At 40.4% G+C, this 18,165-nt stretch overlaps 1 protein-coding gene across 1 annotated transcript; it reads right to left on the bottom strand.

Annotated features, from left to right (window-relative positions):
* Window positions 1-308: 308 nt before the first annotated feature.
* On the bottom strand, window positions 309-17,245 carry LOC109447749 (isochorismatase domain-containing protein 1). The gene is made up of 5 exons (XM_019732408.3): window positions 16,726-17,245; window positions 8,363-8,482; window positions 8,053-8,256; window positions 6,071-6,187; window positions 309-1,515 (listed from the first exon to the last, which is right to left on the bottom strand). The coding sequence occupies exons 1-5, from the start codon at window positions 17,032-17,034 to the stop codon at window positions 1,369-1,371; spliced, it is 897 nt and encodes a 298-aa protein (XP_019587967.1). The 5' UTR covers window positions 17,035-17,245; the 3' UTR covers window positions 309-1,368.
* Between the last annotated feature and the right edge of the window lie 920 nt (window positions 17,246-18,165).

The following is an 18,165-nucleotide window of genomic DNA, read 5'->3' as shown; positions in this document are numbered from 1 at the left end:
CTTTTCGACACACAAGTTTGCTGGAAATAAATATTTAAACACACCCGCCCAAAGAAGAATGCTAGTTTGTTGTCTGTTACCACTGAAAAAAGGACAAGCATTTCTACTGCTCTGAAATCATGAAGAAGGCCCTTCAGTAAAATCCATTTACCCTCGCCTGCAAAAGAGTCTCCTTCTTTGAAATTCCCATGAGTTGAAAGATTATGAATGTCAAAAATTTTATATCTTTAAATAAGTATTAGAATCCCTGGAACAGTACTCACAGAGCCATGTTGTGGGCGACAAAATAATCTCATTCACATAAGACATTTTCTTTAATTATTTTAATATAAAAGACAGCAATGTTCTATATTTCACACACTATTTAAAAGTTTTAAAACCCTCTAATAAGTGTTTAATGAAAATAAATTTATTGAAGGGTAGCAATGACTACAAAATTAATACTATAAAATCATGACTGGTGCCATTATAATTGGAGGGTAGGTAGAGAAAAATATCAAACAAAAATATGGTTTAAAACTGCATTTTATCCAGCCTTTATCCTTTTGCTAAATCTTGCACATATTAGAAGATGTATTCAAGATGGTTGTAAAGATAGTCAGCTAAAGTAAGTATCTCAAGGATTTCAAACAGTCCTCGAGTAATTATATGGCATTGCAAATCATCCCACTGGTTTACAAAATTACAACAAGCAATGACCCAATGAGTCCCTCTAGGAAAAGATTCAGCTAAAAAAGAGAACATTAACAGAGAATTAGTGATGGTGACCGGAATAAGAAAATTAGCACAATCAAGAAAGATACATAATTATTCAACATAATTTCATCTGGTTAGATCGATGCAACTCGTTTTGTAAGTTGACTGCACTGTGAGGGAAAGGAGTAACAGGAATTCGAGTTCTATTCTTAAATTCTTTTTAAATTGAAATAATAATCCTATTTCAATCAACCTGTAAAGTAAAAACACTGAATCCACATTAACATTATAACAATCTTACAATAATACAAAAGTCAAACTATTATCAATACATCTGTTTCTCTACAGTGCACAAAACAAAATGTCACAAGAGTGCACTTTTGAAAGTTATCATCAATGTATACAGTATAGACAAACAGGCACCCCCATTATATAATTTCATTTTTTTAATAAATAAAAGCACATTAAGAAAAAAGGTAAGCAGCACCTGAAGCCTTTGATGTTTGTAACTAAATACTAGTACCCGAATGGTCTAACTGGTTAAGTTTTACTAAGAGGCGCAAAAAAAGAGCCAATTTTCCACTTGACATTTTAATTCTAGTAGAGACAAGAGCTTATCTGGTTGCAGTGCTGTCACCTGACGGTGAGGAGCGTACCAGTCCTTCAAATGTCCTATACTTTGGAAAGCAGACCCGACTCGGGGGCACTCGCCTTAATTAGATTCTGAATTTCCTTGAATTTCGGATGGTCTTTATCAGCAACCAGCTGTAGCAAAACAGCCTCACTGGTAGTCACTATGATCCCGGTTCGAGCAAGACGCTTAAAAAAAAAAAAAAAAGATAAAGACAAATCAAGAAGCAAGCATGAGAATGAACATTACATTAAAACAGCAAAAAATAGCTTCGACAAAATAATTAGTATCCTCTATTAAAATCAGGGTCCTGAGCCATACTATTAAATTCAGTGATGCAGACAGATTTTAAACCAGTCACACTACAAACCCATTATGGTTATTCTCAGTATTAGTAACATGGGCTAGAAACAAGTAAAAGAAAACAGGTAGCCAATATTATGACTCCCACATGCCAGGGATAGAAGGGAAATCAAAGCTAATGACTGTAAAACAATGCTTCTAATTTTTTTTCTGTCTCTACACATCTGACATAGAGCCTGCCTGTCCTTCCACTAAGTAAGAAATGACTGGCAGCAGAAGAGCCTCGCGTAAGGTTGAAGAACGTGCCCCTGGATGATAACAGAACCACCACTGCCACAATCATCCATTTTTTTAGAATCAGTAAACCAGAGTACAAAATTTCACTGTCAGGTCAAAGAATGTCTTTGCCAAATTGCTCCAGGGGAAATCAAAATAAAGAACCAAGGACAGAAATCTCAAAGAGGGGGAGAAGGGAGACAGAAGAAAGAGAAAGTGGAGGAGAAGGGGGAGGGAGGAGTGGGGTGAGAATTCTAGAGCAGAGATTCATTTTCTGGACGTTGTGTGTTAGCAGAAACCCTAGGCCAAAGAACCGGCCAGCTGGCACCCAAGGAACATGCACTGTACGAACCATGGGCAATGAGGTGCTTAGAAACTTCCTCGACACGTCAGGGGAAGCCCCAGCTCAGTCTCTCATCATCAGAGTCCCTTGAACAGCCAGGGCATCCCTGTGGAGTGCAAGCCAGTCGTCCTGCAGATGGTTGTAGATCCACAGGCCAACCTTCCCACTGGCAGACTCTTTCTTTTTATCCCCAAGGACGCAGAAGGGAGTATAAGCCGTAGCCGACTCATCAGAAAGCAAGCTTGGACCTCAGAACAAAATGAGTGTGCAGAGCAGCTGACCAGAACTCAGCAGGGAAAAACATAGGAAAGAGGAAGATAAAAAGCAAGACTGCCAGTGCCCTTTATATTGGGACAAATATCAGAAGGTGAGTTATTTCTGAGTTTTTTAAAGACTTCTGGAAATAAATTTCCTTCTTGCTATTCCGTCAACTCCTGACTATATCAAAACGCATAGAAATCTCAAAGGACTGCGTGCCTGCTTCAGACAGAGGGCAGAGAATAACTCTAAGACGAGCTGCGGCTCAGCTGTGTGAACGTCCAGCTCTCGCCCTCCCAGCTGGCTGGCCTGCGCTGACTTCTGTACCACTCAATCATTGCTGAATCGGTGGTTTTCAATATTAAGCCTGACTCTGAATCACACCCTTGTCAGTGAAAGTGCTTTATATACTCCAAAATGCCAACAAAAGTCAGTTGTCACTATTCTTTCGAGTTCCTTAGTGAGGCAGGAACTAGAAAGCTGTTCTCAGGTCTGAGGAAGAAATCTGATGACCCAGGAAGAAGCCAGCTTTTCCCAGAGCTCTGCTGACCCGACCCAGGTCCACTCTAGGCCAACAGCCCTTGGTAAGGCTGAGTGAGGTCACTGTGGCAGGGGCGCGTCAGGCACAGAAACACATTTCAGTAAGCTGAAACCTACACAGTATTACGTGGCTTCAAGACTGAGATATGGCCAATACTGATTGGATTAAAATAATCAAGCCCAGAACCTGTGTTAGGGGAAGGTGTGGCTCACCTCACCAAAAGCAAAGTTTTCAGATGAGGCTCGAAGACCTTCCCATAGAGCCTGCCCAGCCCCAACCACAAAGGGTGCCTCAGCAAGGAGAGAACAGCAGCGGCTTTTCCCGGCACTGGCTGGTTCCCGCCCACCACCCTGAGCTACGAGGACACCTACAACACTGGTCCCAAACTCACTGTCTTCCCTGGCCTACCAGGGGAAAGAAAACTCCAGCTGTCTAACACAGGTACATGGCCAATAGGTTTCCGCAGTTCTTGCCTTACACTGGCAACATCGGTCCAACAAGGCCAAAGCAAAGGAAAGATTGCTCTGTACCAACTGAAAAATGCAAGAGCACAAAGCAGTGACAGCCTCAGAGAGGGCAGGAGTGGGAATTGGGGTTTTGGGGGGAGACAAACCCATTAGATTTCCAAGCAACACTAACAACTCCCCAAGAGTAAAAGGACATGAACTCCAAGTGAGGGCTTCATTCTACTTTATCCTGCATTTACTCTACAATGGTTAGTTGAAAGCAACAATGCCTGACAGATGGCAGGTGCTCAAAATGTTTTTGTTGACTAAAGCACATACCACAGACCCTGGTGCAGAAGTTTCAGTAATGGTTAACTATAAACTTTTTAGTGTAATAACCTTAACAGGCAGTATGGATGGTCAGTAATTATCTTAGGCATTGTGTTCTAAAGGAATAGAGAAAGGGAGCTGGCCTGGTTGCTATTTTTATCATAGTCATAGAATAAAACACACACACACATTTCTCCCAATCATTTAGGGGCAACACCTCCATATCAAATTTAGATGAAGAAGAAAAATCAGGAATGTGGCATACCTCCCCCCATCACCACCTGACCTGATTCTTCTTCCCCTTTCACCCGTGTTACTTTAAGCCAAGGCCATGCTGTTTGCTCCAAGCTCTCCCAAAGCAACCCAGACCATATTCTTTCCTTCCCTCCTTAGAACTTCCAGGACTAGCCCCTTCTGGGTCTTGGAAACTAATACATGTGTATACATTTCTGATAAGACTAACCTCCTGAAGATAACAACAGATAATAACAACAACAAAAGCAGCAGCTAACATCTGACTGTTTACTGTGTCAGGCACTGTACTAAGTGCTATCAATACACATTCTCATTCAATCCTCACAAAAATCCTCCCACATGGTGGCTATTATGATTTCCATCTGAGGCACAGATAGTAGGTAACATTCCCAGGACACAAATTCACACAATGCTAGCACCTGCACTCAAACCTGTATTATCCCTCCACTGTTTGGCTCCTAGTCACTGAGGTTACAGACCACCTCTCAAAGAATAAGGTTCAGATGGTAAATAGCTGACTATGTTTTTATTCTAAGTCTCATGAGAAGACAGAATCGCCAACAATCAGAATCTTCTGTAATAAATGTCATCATAAAGACATGATTGCAGAACAAAAGTCCTTGAAATGTCTTTACAAGCCAGGAGGATTTTTGTTTTTCGTATGTTTTTAGTTTTCACTTCCTTGGAAACACACTTCAAGTCTGGATCTCAGCATTAGCAGAAAGATAAATTATCCACAGAGGAAAAGAGCTGCTTGTCAAGATGGTGAGGCTCTGACAGTGGGAGTGTTTAAACTCAAAGTACTAAGGGGATTTGAAAAGTGGAAGTTCGTTAACTCATGGCTGTAAGAATAGCTTAAAGATCTTTGCTGAGATGGGGAAAAGCAACACTTAGAACCTAACTACCAGAGAACCCAATTGTCCAAATGGACTTAAAAACAGTTAAACAAAATGAATAATTCCAAAATAGTACTCACCGCCTCAGGAATAAAACAGGGAAGGGACAGCCAACCAGGGCCTTAAAACAACTGCTGCTGCCGCCCCACCCACCTGCTCGTGCGTCAGCCCTCCACACAGACCTTCCTTCCTCTGACTTCCTCACTTGCCCTACCTCACCACCCTAGGGAACACTTTAGGCTAAAGAGATGATTTAGCAATCCTATAAAGTGCTTCATAGGCCAGCTTGTACAGGGTCTCAAAAAGAAAATCTATTTTTCTCACTCTCAATAAAAATAATCAAAGAACTCGGCAACTGAATCCCCACATACATTATTCTAAAATTATTACTGAATTAGAATTAAATGAGAGAGAGAGAGAGAGAGAGAGAGAGAGAGAGAGAGAGAGAGAGAGAAAACACACCACAATATGGAGTGAATGTGTTAAAGGGTTATGTGGTAGTTTGCTTTTCAATGTCTGGGAACAGGAAATGCTTACGTAAGACTCCTGCTATGCAACAATGCGCAGAGATCACCGCCACCCTTACATTCTAGTGCAAAGAGCCGTGAAACACTGTGTGTGTGGCGTCCACACTCAGTGACACACCACCTAGCCCCAGAAACTCAAGTCTGAGGAAACCAGATGTGAGGTTGAACCAGGCTTAGGCCCACTGTGCCTGGATTTGGCTAGATCATGGCTGAGTTAAACCTAGGTGAGCTGTTTCTAATTTGCAAATCTCTAAATGCTTCAGATTAAGCTTACTGGAATACCTCTTAGTTCACACATTAACACTATACAGCAAACTTATGACAAAAGGTATAAGGCATCACTAGTAATCTAGTCCTAAGGAAACAGAAGATATAAGATAAGATATGGGGGTGAGAACTCAAATGTTCATCAATGCACAGTCCAGACCCCAGGAAATCAATGAATCAGACACTGTTTGACCAAACTCAAATTTAAGAGGTCAATCTTTCAGTTGCTGTTAAATATTCAATGCTCTGCAAATTTATTTGGAAAAGTGATAAATGATTTATTTTAAAGCAGGACAGTTACCTCAAGAGCAAACATCCTGTCCATCATGCTTCTTGATGAGGTGGCGTCAGCAACAATATGAACCTCAATACCTCGGCCAACTAGTTCCAGAGCTGTTTGTTGGATGCACACGTGAGTCTAGTGGGAAAGTAAAAAATCGTATGCAGTAAGGCAGTCAACTAAAAGCATTTTACAAATGTGCAAGCACACATGAAGCAGAGAGAGCACTGTATGTCTAACAACCTTGTGATACCTCTAATTTTGTCTCTAACTTGCTCGATGATTGTGGGCATAAACTGCATCTCTGGCTTTGGTTTCCTCCTTGTAAAGTTGGGAATTGGATTACATCAACGTTCCTCATACTAGGAACCTTGATCACATTCTTAGAGCTCTGTGATAATTTTTTAAAAGATATTCCTCTACAAGTATGTCACCTGGATGACCTTTAGACAGCTGACTAGTACCACTCAGTTTTGATGCCACTCACAGTGGAGGTTATATGTGAATTCATACCAAGTGCTTAACACAAATAATGAGTCAGCAGTACTGCAGACTGAGAAAGTAGTGGGAAAGCTGAGTTGTCACATGGCATCCAGGAGGAAAGGTAGGCCAAGTTAAAAACAGCATGTGACACAGGCAAAAATACCCAGTCTATATCATTAGCAAATGTATTATACAGGTTCCATCTTAGTAAGTACTAACTTGTAACAACACATCATTAGCAGAAAATATAGAGTAAAAACATGCTCCAACAATAACTGTGTTATTACCAATGAAACAACCAATAAAAGCAGATTTCAATAATGCCATGATGCCATTAATGCCACGTATCTTACATGACAAGAAAGCTTTTATCTACTGACACCTTATTAAAATTAGCACTGGAGGACAGCTCAAAGATGATTTTCCTTAGGCATGAGGTTTAATAATGATAAATGAGCAAAAAAAGTACAGATGTCGGCAACAGCATCTGGTGAGACATACTTATACAAACAGGCTTTCTCTATATTATCACTGAAGTCAAAATACAGATATTTAACATACATCTAAACCCGAGACTACATCTTTCTACTATTAAAACCTACTACTATAAACCTACTACCGAAACATGGTAAATAAATTAATATTATTATTTGGATTTCACTGTTTTTATACTTTTTTCATACTTTTTAAAATTTAGTTCAACAGTTGTTTATAAGCTATGAATAAGTACTTATATTCTGTTTGTGCAAAAAAATCAAACAAAAAGATCATTTTAATCAGTATTAGGAATCCATGAGTATTCTTTCCCTTTAAAAAGTTATGTACAAGGGTGCCAGTTAGATCAGCTGGCTAGAGTGTGGTGCTAATAACACCAAGATTGCTAGTTCGATCCCCGCATGGGCCACTGTGAGCTGCGTCTTTCTTAAAATAAATAAATAAATAAAAAGGTATGTACATAATTCAAATGTGAAGGACAATGAGTGACATGACATCTAAGGTTCTTCTCAAGCAAAAATATGACCAAGGTGAAATCCTACAGCACATAAATAAAAAATTATACCTTTGATGAAAATGTGTTCCAAAGGAGCAGTTAAAAGTAAAGGCCCAAGAATTCACCAACCTAAGATTCAAATCTAGCTCCACCCCCCAACTAGCTGTATGACCTTGGGCAAGTCACGCAGCATCTGTGTTTTAGTTTCCTCATATATGATATGGGAAGACCAAGAAAACTTAGCTCAGAGGGTTGCTGTGAGAGTTTCATGAATTAAAACGTGTATATATTAGGTTGGTGCAAAAGTAATTGCCGTTTAAAAGGTTAAAAATAACTGCAAAAACCGCAATTACTTTTGCACCAACCTAATATAAAGTGTTTGGATCAGAGGCATGCTGATCAATCAATAATAAACAGCTATTTTTCATCATGATTACCAACTACATGGTATTCTATATACAAAAATGCATTCTGGAATCAAGTTTTCTACAAATGATACCATGTCCAAAATATAACAAAAGGTACTTACTTCCACTCCAAATAACACAACACTCCTGACTCCAGGAATCTCTGCTAATGCTGCTTCTACTTCCGGTAATACCATTGAAAACTTGGTCTTTGGAAGTACCAGTTTTACACCTGTTAAATCAATTTCTTGAACAGTGCTTCCAAGACCTTTAGGGTACTGTTCTGTTACGATAACAGGAATTCCTAAAATCCGGGCCCCTTGTAACTGCAAAACAAAACAAAACCCACAAAGATAATAAGCAATATACGTATGTGTGTATATATGAATGTATATTATGCTTCAGTGAATTAGAAAAAATAAGCAAGCATACCAATCTTTGTCCCACGCTGATAATATCCCCAAAATACTTGATGGCTGGTCTGAACCTTTCCTGCATATCACAGCAGAAAAACACAGTGCTTGAAGGAGTAAGATTTCCCAGGGTAGTGAGCTGAGAAAAAAAGAAAACAATGATTTAGTACTCAATGCATAATACAATGACATTTAGTTTCAGTGGAGGTCAATAAAGGAAGAAAAATGTTCCTACTGGTTTGACCCTGTAAGTCAATTTCTGCAACTATTAACCAAAAGAAATGATCTGAATTACAGGAAAAAAAAGATCCATGAAGATGTTCACTGAACTGCTTTTAATAGTGAGAATTAGTAATATCCAGGATCAACAATACAGAAATGATTTCACAAATTTTAACACATTCACATGGAAAACATTTTTTAGCCAATGAAAATAACACATGTATATGTTTTCAAAGAATTTGTCCCATCAAAGAAGACATATTCATAATCTAATGTGAATTTTAAAAACAGAACACAGTTCAATGGTATTTCAATAACGTAAAAATATGATAAAAAGTAGAAGCTAATATATGAAAATAATAAATGGTTATATATTATAGTTAGGGTTGTTGGTAATTTTTTTTTCTTTATACCTTTCTTATCCATATACCTACCTTTCTATCTATATAATATTTATTCTTTTTATTAAATTTATTGGGGTGACATTGGTTAGTAAAATTATATAGGTTTCAAGTGTACAATTTTATAACACATAACCTGTCAGTGTTGTGTGTTCACCACCAACAGTCAGTTCTCCTTCCATCACCACATATTTGACCCCCTTTACCTTCTTCTTTCCCAACTTCCACCATCTGGTAACCAGTAAACTGTTGTCTGTGTCCATGAGTTTTTGTTTGATTATTTGTCTTATTTGTACTTTTTTATATTTTCCAAGTGCTATTTAAAAACATTTTCTGGATGTTATTTTAAAAATATGTATTACCTTTATAATCAGAAAAAAATGTTACAATAGTAAAACACATAAACTTGATGATGGCATTGTTTACACATAAAGAGTTAAATTTAAAATAATCTGTAGCAGAGACCATGGAACATAAAACTAAAAAAGCAACAGAAACAAATCCACAATTATTGCTATAATCAAGACAGAAATATTAAGACACTATTCTCAAGAGTAATTTCTTAGAGTTCACAAAAACGTAATGAAATGATGCCAAGCACATCACTACTGTTAAATGGACAGACATAAATTTGACATCTGCATTTTTAAACATATTTATCACAATCAAGAAACTCAACGAATTAAGGTGAAAATTGGGTATTCGATTACCAAGAGTTTACATTAATTGCTGTGACTGGTCTACTCTAACAACTTGGGCCTAATATGGTTCTACCAAACAGTGAAAATCACTATTGAATATAATAATTAATTTCACTGAATTCTTAAAAGTCCATGGTGCTTTTCTTTCTACCTTCTCAAATTACAGAAAGCTCTGTAAAGGATGCAATCTGGTTCTGAATGAAACCACACCACTACTCACCTCCTAAACCTTCCCTCTACTTATCCTGTTTTGCTCTCTCTAAAACCACCCACGGATGATGATTACTAATCATTTTCTAGAGGAACCGGTGTCCCCATTACATGGTGGTGACTTCATCACCAGCCTGGCCCTAGACTCTGCCTTAGTATCCTGCACACAGCATACTTTTAGGAAACAATTACTACAGGAATTAAGTGAATCGTTAAAAAGAATCTTTTATCCTTAATACCGTGTTTCCCGAAAATAAGACCTAGCCAGACAATCAGCTCTAATGCGTCTTTTGGAGCAAAAATTAATATAAGACCTGGTCTTATTTTAATATAATATAATATAATATAATATAATATAATATAATATAATATAATATAATATACTATACTAAATATACTATAATATAACATAACATAACATAATACTGGGTAGCATAGAATGGAATACCGGGTCTTACATAAAACTGGGTCTTATATTAATTTTTGCTTCAAAAGACACATTAGAGGTGATGGTCCGGCTAGGTCTTATTTTCGGGGAAACACGGTATGTAGCCTTGATGTAACGTAATGAGAATGACCTTCATGATCTTTCTCTCAAAACCCCACAACTCCAATCTATGTATGAAAAAAGATCAGATAAACCAAAACTGAGGTACATGCTACCAAAATATCTGACCAGTACTTCTCAAAACTGTCAAGATCATCAAAAACAATGCAAATCTGAGAAACTGTCATAGCCCAGAAGAGCCTAAGGAGACATGACAACTAAATGTAATTAGTTACCTTGGATTGGATCCGGGAGCAGAAAAGGGTATTAGGGAAAAGCTACTGAAATTTTAACGAAGTGTGGAGCTCAGTTAACAGTAATGTACTAATACTGGTGCCTTAATTATGAGAAATATGCTACAATAACCTAAGACGTTAATAAGAGGGGGAGCTAGATACAGGTATAAAACTCTGTGCTATCTTTGCTGTAACTCTAACATTATTCTAAAATAAAAAGTTTATTTTAAAAAATGGTCTCCCTATACTATGGTAGTTGGGGAAAAAGATATTACTTTATGAATAAGCTCCAAGTCTTATAAGCCAAAAGAGGCTTTGAGGCTACAAAAAAATAAAAAATGAAAAACCCCAAATCAAACCAAAAAACCCTCTAACCATGTCTAACCAACACCCCCTCCCCCTCACTAATCTGTATGAATTCCAAAAGCTGTTGTTAAATTATACACTGACTATACTTCAGGGACTTCTTACTCATGAATTTCTCTTAAAACAAAACCTTGTAGTTAACTAAAAATCCTGTTCATAGCCATTTACATCTTGCAACTGCAAGATAGCAAATTAAAAGTGGACTTGACCAAGTGCCATCACAAGTAAGTGTAGCAATTACAGGTCAATGTATGTTCAAGAAGCATGAAGAAATCACATGTTAAAATATGTGTATATACACAGACAGACAGACAGACAGACACACACACACACACACACATACCTTCACATATCTACACATATCCATACATAAATAACACATACTAGGCTGGCCTGGTGGCTCAGGTGGTTGGAGCTCCGTGCTTCTAACACCGAGGGCGCCGGTTGGATTCCCACATGGGCCAGTGAGCTGTGCCCTCTACAGCTAAGACTGTGAATAATGGATCTCCCTGGAGCTGGACTGCCGTGAGCAGCTGGAGGTTGGCGTGAGCTGCCGGGCTGCTGTGTGCTGCCATGAGTGGCCGGTGGCCAATGTGAGTGGCCAGCAACCATTGTGAGCAGCTGACTGAGGACTGACCACCTCAGCCAGGGGGAAGTGCAAGGCTCATAATACCAGCATGGGCCAGGAGCTGTGTCCTACACAACTAGACTGAGAAACAACGGCTTGAATCGGATTGGGGGGGTGGGGGAGGTGGAAGAAGGGGGGGGGAAATTAGTTAGGATGAGGTCATACTAAAGGAGGGTGGATGCTTCGTTCAATATGACTGGCATCCTTATAAAAAGGGGCTATTTGGACAGAGTGGCCTTGTGAACAGGAAGGCAGAGATCAGTGTGATGTATCTATAAGCCGAACAATGCCAAAAATTACCAGCAAATTACCAAAAACCAGGACAGAGGCACGGAACAGATTTTCCCTCACAACCCAGAAGGAACCAACCCTGGGCTCTAGCCTACAGAACTGGGGTGAAAATAAATTTCTGTTTGTAAGCCACTAAGTGTGTGGTACTTTGGAATAGCAGCCCCTCAGTCAACTACTACAGTGAGTAAAATGTGTATCTTTAGGAATGATTAAAGATTGGAATTGTAAATGCATGTTTTCAAAATGTTGGTAGTCTATTAGAGTCACAAAACAGGCATGATCTGCTTGGGTGAAAGTCCAGAAAAGGACATGGGGCATAATTATTTCACTCAGAAGTGTTTTTAAGGAAATCTGACTACCCAGCTACAGTTAAGACCTTGTTCCAATACTGACTCACTTAAAACAGAAGTTTGTGTGATGATTTCCCCGGGTTACAAGGCTCCCTACACAGCACAGCCCATGGACATTAGAATCTGAGTCCAAATCTCAATTTCACTAATTTCAATTACATTAAATTAGGCCAATCCATTATTATCTCCAAACAGCAGTTTCTTAATCTGTAACAAAGCAAGAAAAATAGTATCTACCTCATAAGGCTATTTCAAGGATTTAATGAGCTTCATGTAATCAATCAATAAATACATTAGGCTATTGTGCTATCTCTCGTATAGGAAACATACACCACACTCTGAAGTTCAGCATGTTAAAAAACTTTTTGTGTAATGACGTTAAAAATACCATTTACTACTAAGATCCATATATATGTATGTATATACACATATATTATACAGATATATACACACACACTAATATTGCCTAACTTGTTAATATAGTCTGCAGAATTATGATTCATAAAGTAGATTTCCAAATGTCACCAAAATACTTAAACCATTGCATGATCTGTTTCTGGCAAAACAGTTTTTAGACTTTTTCATTTAGGCTGCCAAATAATATTTATTTCTACCTGCTCCTCCCATATGCTCCCATAGTAACGATTCCATACTAAAAAGTCACCCATTTCAAACTAGCAAGCCCAAGGGGGAGCAGATTCCTTTTCCTCTTCTTTCCAAACCTTGCCTTCTCTCTCTTCCCACCATGAACTCTTGGGTCTCTTCTAGCTATAAAATGTCCACACCCTGTTTAAAATAGTAACAGTAGTAATAAACTTCTTAGTGAAAGCTGGGGCCAAATCCCTTCACAACTAACAATCTCAGGAAAAGGTCAAAATAACCTTCCCAGGGAAGCCCTTATCTTTTGCCCACACAAAGCTGTCAGAGCCTTCCCTCCTCCGTACTAAAGCAAAATCCTCTCACTGGCATCCTTCTCACAACGTCTACATCTTCCTCTCTTCTATTTGGGCTCTGCCTTCCCTGGTGACAAGCTGGAAAACACACTGGTGGAGGTATGATATCAAATTTACATGAGTTTTCAGAGATGAATGTTTCCATTAGTTAAAACTTGGCAAATTCCATTTGAAAAATTAAAACTTGTAAGTCATAAAAATGACCTAAATTCCCACTGCATAATCCTCTCATTTACATTTCTTCTCCTGCATCTCAAAATTCCTCAGACTTCGAGCATTCTGACAAAGCTAGACACATAAACCATGCTTGAAACAAGAGCTGTTCAGCTACCTGAGCTGTCAGCAGACCTTGATCACTTTGACAGACTATTTCATAAAAGAAGACACTAAAAAGTTACTATAGGCTAATACTGGCAATGGGGGTCTTAAAGATCTATCCCCATAGAACCACTAACCAAACATGGGTGCAGACAGTGTGGCACAAGCAACCACTGTGTTTTACAAGGTCACTAGCAATGACAGTCAGAACAAACAGGAAAGCAAACTTAGACCCCTATGGAAATAGAGAATATATTCTAGAATACATAGTATGTGACCCAGGGTCATGGAGGCTCTAAGGCTATGTTTGGAGAAATAACAAGTCACATTATTTAAGCAGTGGATGACATGTGGCCAAACTTATGTTCTTTGTCCCTGCCTCTGGGAGAAGGGGCCTACCATCCCAGCAGCATGGCCTCACCAATGGGCCACCTTGAATCTTCCTACATGACAGGCATCTATTCCAAAGAATGATGAATAACATCAAAACAAATGACATTACAAGTTCAAGTTGGTGGCCTATTTTCCATTCAGCTTGATATTTTCATTAAGCATATAAAAGAAACCATGAATGCTACAGTCAGTTATAACGGAGGTCCTTCACATCCTTTCGTGCATCCACCTTGGAACCTTGGCAACTCCCTGTCTGTTCTGCTCTTCTGCAGAACGAGAATTGGGTCTTATTCACGTTTGCATTCACTGTGCCAGGCACTTATAGCTGCCACCCAAATGTCTGTAGAAAGAACTCTAGCATAAAATGTTCATGTCTCTAGGATTATAAGCTGGGTTCCAAAAAACATATAGTAAAATGGTCATGAAAAGAAATATCTTGTCTTTCTCTTCTGAGAGTATATACACACATATATACAAATATATGCATATATTATGTTTTCATATAGATATAAATAGGTACCAGAATAGGTATATGGATATGTGGGGAGTGTGTACGTATGTGTGCGTGTGCATGGATCCCTCCACGTTATCTATTTTTAAGCTGGGGGAGGCACCTGGCTGAAGAAATCAAAATATAAGATTCCTAAAATGAAATGACATAGAAGAAAAATATTTTAAAATATTTAAGAATATATAAAGTATTATATAACAGATACTTAAGAATTCTTGGACTATGTAGTGAAAAAAATTTTTTTTTAAAGAATGGTACAGAGTAGTGCTATTATTGTAATTATTTAAATATCACCACAAAAAATTATCTCCTATACCAAGCGAAATGTTTCAAAAGCCACGAGTGACCTGAATTCTATAATGCCTTTTGAGAATGTACAAGACATTTCAAATATACACATATGCATTATTCATTTCCAGAATGTTTAATTACGAAGAGTTGTCAGACACAAGCTTTGGATTTTTCAAAAAAAAAAAAATCCTACCTTGGAGAAGGAAAAAACCTTACAGATGTGTGTGTGGGGGGAGGTGCTACTTTGGCAAAACATCTTAATAGGTAACAGCCCACCCTCCCTCCCAACCACTACAGCAAATCATCACAAAGAAGCCTGGGTCCTCAGGATAGCGCTAGACCTCCTCAGCTGGTATTTGGATTCTTGCCTTTATTAATGGATTTGTCAAAGGTGCATCCAACTTCTTAGGTATTTTGGCAGCAATAATCTAAATAGACGGACAAGGAAGGCTGCAGAGAGGTGTCAGCCTTTTTTAATTTAATTTTTAATTTTTTAAAATTCATTTTTCAATTACAGTTGACATACACTATTATATTAATTTCAGGTGTACACATCGTGATGAGACATTTACACACCTTATGAAGTGATCACCCCAGGAAATCTAACACTCATCTGACACCATATATAGTTATTACAATATTATTGACTACATTCCCTATGCTGTACTTTACATTCCCGTGACTGCCATGAAAACTCCTGAAGACATAAAAATGGGGAGTAGTAAACACCACCGAACCACAATTTTTCCAAATTCTCTGTAAGTACAGCAGGACAAATTCTGGGGTAATAGAGACCATCTGCCTCCCTCTAGACTCTCCAGGGTTGGCAGTGGACTCTCAAGGCCTTTGTCCTCTGAACAGGAACTTTATCCAGGCTAAAGTACCTGCTTTGGAAGCTTCTGGCAAGGGTGTTAGAGTGAGAGGAAACAAGACCAATTCCACTGCCTACGACAGCTGAAAAAACTAGAGAATAATCCTCAGAAAACACTTGAATATTAAAATGCCTTCTAACTCTGAATCCCACATTCCAATTTGGCCTCCTGAAGAAATGGCTTATGAATTTCTCGACTAAAGAAAAAATGTTGATGGTGTAATATCTAAAATATACCTTTATGTTTTCTTTTAAAAAAATATAAATCCTCCAGTGAATCCTCTGAATGTACAAAGAGGACAGGAGACCTGACCCACTGTAGTATTAGAGCATAGCTTTTAAAATAATATTTAGAAGATGTAAGATAGTCCTGAGGTATAACAACTTTCTCAGCCAGCACGACCAGGAAATCATGGTCTAGCTGAAGTTGATATTTAATAAGGTGTTGCAGTCCTGGAGTCAAACGACTTCTTCAATGTAGGCGACGCGTGTATATAATAAATCAACAGATACAGGTGACAGGTACTAGGAAGAGGCTAAGGAAAGGTTACTTCACTTAAGGGTTAGGGAGGCTTAAGGTCAAGAAATTGAAAGCTGGGGAAGAGGAGGGGGAAAAGGTCTGACTCCTTGAAGTTTGTGTTCCCGCAAGTGGTGAACACAACTCCGGGTAACAAACCCTAAGGCCAATACTCCTCACAATCTCTTTCCCCTCGTGCTGCATCACCTCAACATAAAAACACAGCCACTACTGCACAGCCTTTTGGTTACGCAGGAGGCTGGGACTTGGTCCTGGCACACAAAGCGGATGCGGGCGGCTGAGGACCACACACGTGGGGGCGTTCGCGCGCGCCGCCACCAGCTGGGAGGCCCACGCCCCCACCTCGACCGAGGACAGCTGGTGACCGTCACCTTCGGACCGGCACATTCTCTGGGCCGTCTCCGAAGCTTGCGCTAGCGACGCGACCCTTCCAAGCCGGCGAGGCGCGCAGGGCCCGGGCGGCACGGGGCACCTGAGGAGCGCAGCGGGGACAGGGACGCACGGGGACCGGGGGCAGCGGTGGGGCGCGCAGCCTCCCCCACCGGCAGGACCCACCTGAATCTGCAGGGGCACCAGGCGCACCTTGCAGCGCTCGCTCACCGCGAAGCCCTTGGGCAGGTCCACGTACTGGCCCCACTCCTCCGCGAAGAGCTGCACCACGAATTTGCGGTGCATGTCGAGCTGGTCGCCGTAGAGGCTGAGGAACTTCTGGATGAGCAGCTCGTAGCCCGCGCCGTGCGGCACGGACGAGGGCCGCGCAAAGACCGAGAAGCAGAAGAGCACTGGGACCGTGCCCGACGGCGCCCCCGCGCCCACGCCGCCGCTGTTGGGGAGCGCTGGGACCGCCGCCTCCGTCGCCGCCATGTTCCCCCGAGCGTCTGCCAGTTCCGAGGCCGCCGAGGCGCAGATACTGCCGGCCGCTGCGGCCCCGCCCCTCCGCGCCGCCCGCTCGCCAGCCCGCTTGGGAAGGCGAGGGGGCGGGTCCTCCTCCCGCTGGGGTAGAGGGCGGACTCACCGGAGGGCTGGGCGCCGGGGCGCGGGTGCGCGCGCGCGCGAGTGAGCGAGCGCCTGCGCCGGCCTCCGGATCGCCCTCTCCAACCTTTAGCTGCTGCGGGGCCGCCTCTCCGAGAGGTTTGGGGCACCCCTTCCATCCGGCTCCGCCCACCTTAGAATGAGTGGTGTTTTCTGAGAGTTTGGAGTTGTACTTGGGGATACAGGCTGCCAGAACCTGCTGGGAGGAGTTACCTGTTGATCCTGTTGCAGAGGCAAGCAGTCCTCCTCGGAGATAGCAGCAGTAATCTAAAATCAGTAGGACAGGCTGATAGATATTCTAGGAGCAGCAGAGTTTAAAATACTTCCTTATGGCCACCCGAGGCTCAGAATTTTATGTTTTATTTTGTTTTCCAGTCCCATGGAACACATATCTCTAGTATGGATTTGATATCTTGACCTCCCTTTATCTTTAACCCAATTTCCGGGAGAACTTGGACTGGGAATTGCAAAATATAAAGAGGTTTAAGAGTAGATATCAGGACTTTAAAATTAAACTGAGGATTTGTTTTTAAGCGAGTAAAAGCGATCACCTTCAAATAAAATAATCCTCTGCCTTATGAACGCTGTAAGGCACTATAATTAATTGGAATTAGGAAAGCATACACAATGAACAAAGTTTCCTTAACATCAGGTCCTAGGAAGATAGGATCTTGAATCTAAACATACAATTAGATTTTAGATATTAGGGGTTTCCTAGTCATGTAAAGTAATAACTTTTAAGGCCGGGTTTCCCAACTGGCACATTTGGAATGGATACTACTTTTTTCATGGGAGGCTAGCTTGTGTATCGGTAAAATGTTTTGCAGCATTCCTGGCTGGGCGATGCCAGTAGCATCCCACTCCTCCCGAGTCTTCACAATCAAAAATGTTTTCAGACATTGCCAAAAATCCCCCAGGGGGAGAATTTGCCCTCAGTTGAGAACCACTGCTTTAAAGTAATGC

The sequence above is a fragment of the Rhinolophus sinicus genome, chromosome 3 (assembly GCF_057876585.1).
Source record: "Rhinolophus sinicus isolate RSI-liver-muscle chromosome 3, RSI-T2T, whole genome shotgun sequence".
NCBI lineage: Eukaryota > Metazoa > Chordata > Mammalia > Chiroptera > Rhinolophidae > Rhinolophus > Rhinolophus sinicus.
The sequence above is the reverse complement of the archived record's forward strand: the minus strand, read 5'-3'. Positions and strand labels throughout refer to the sequence as shown.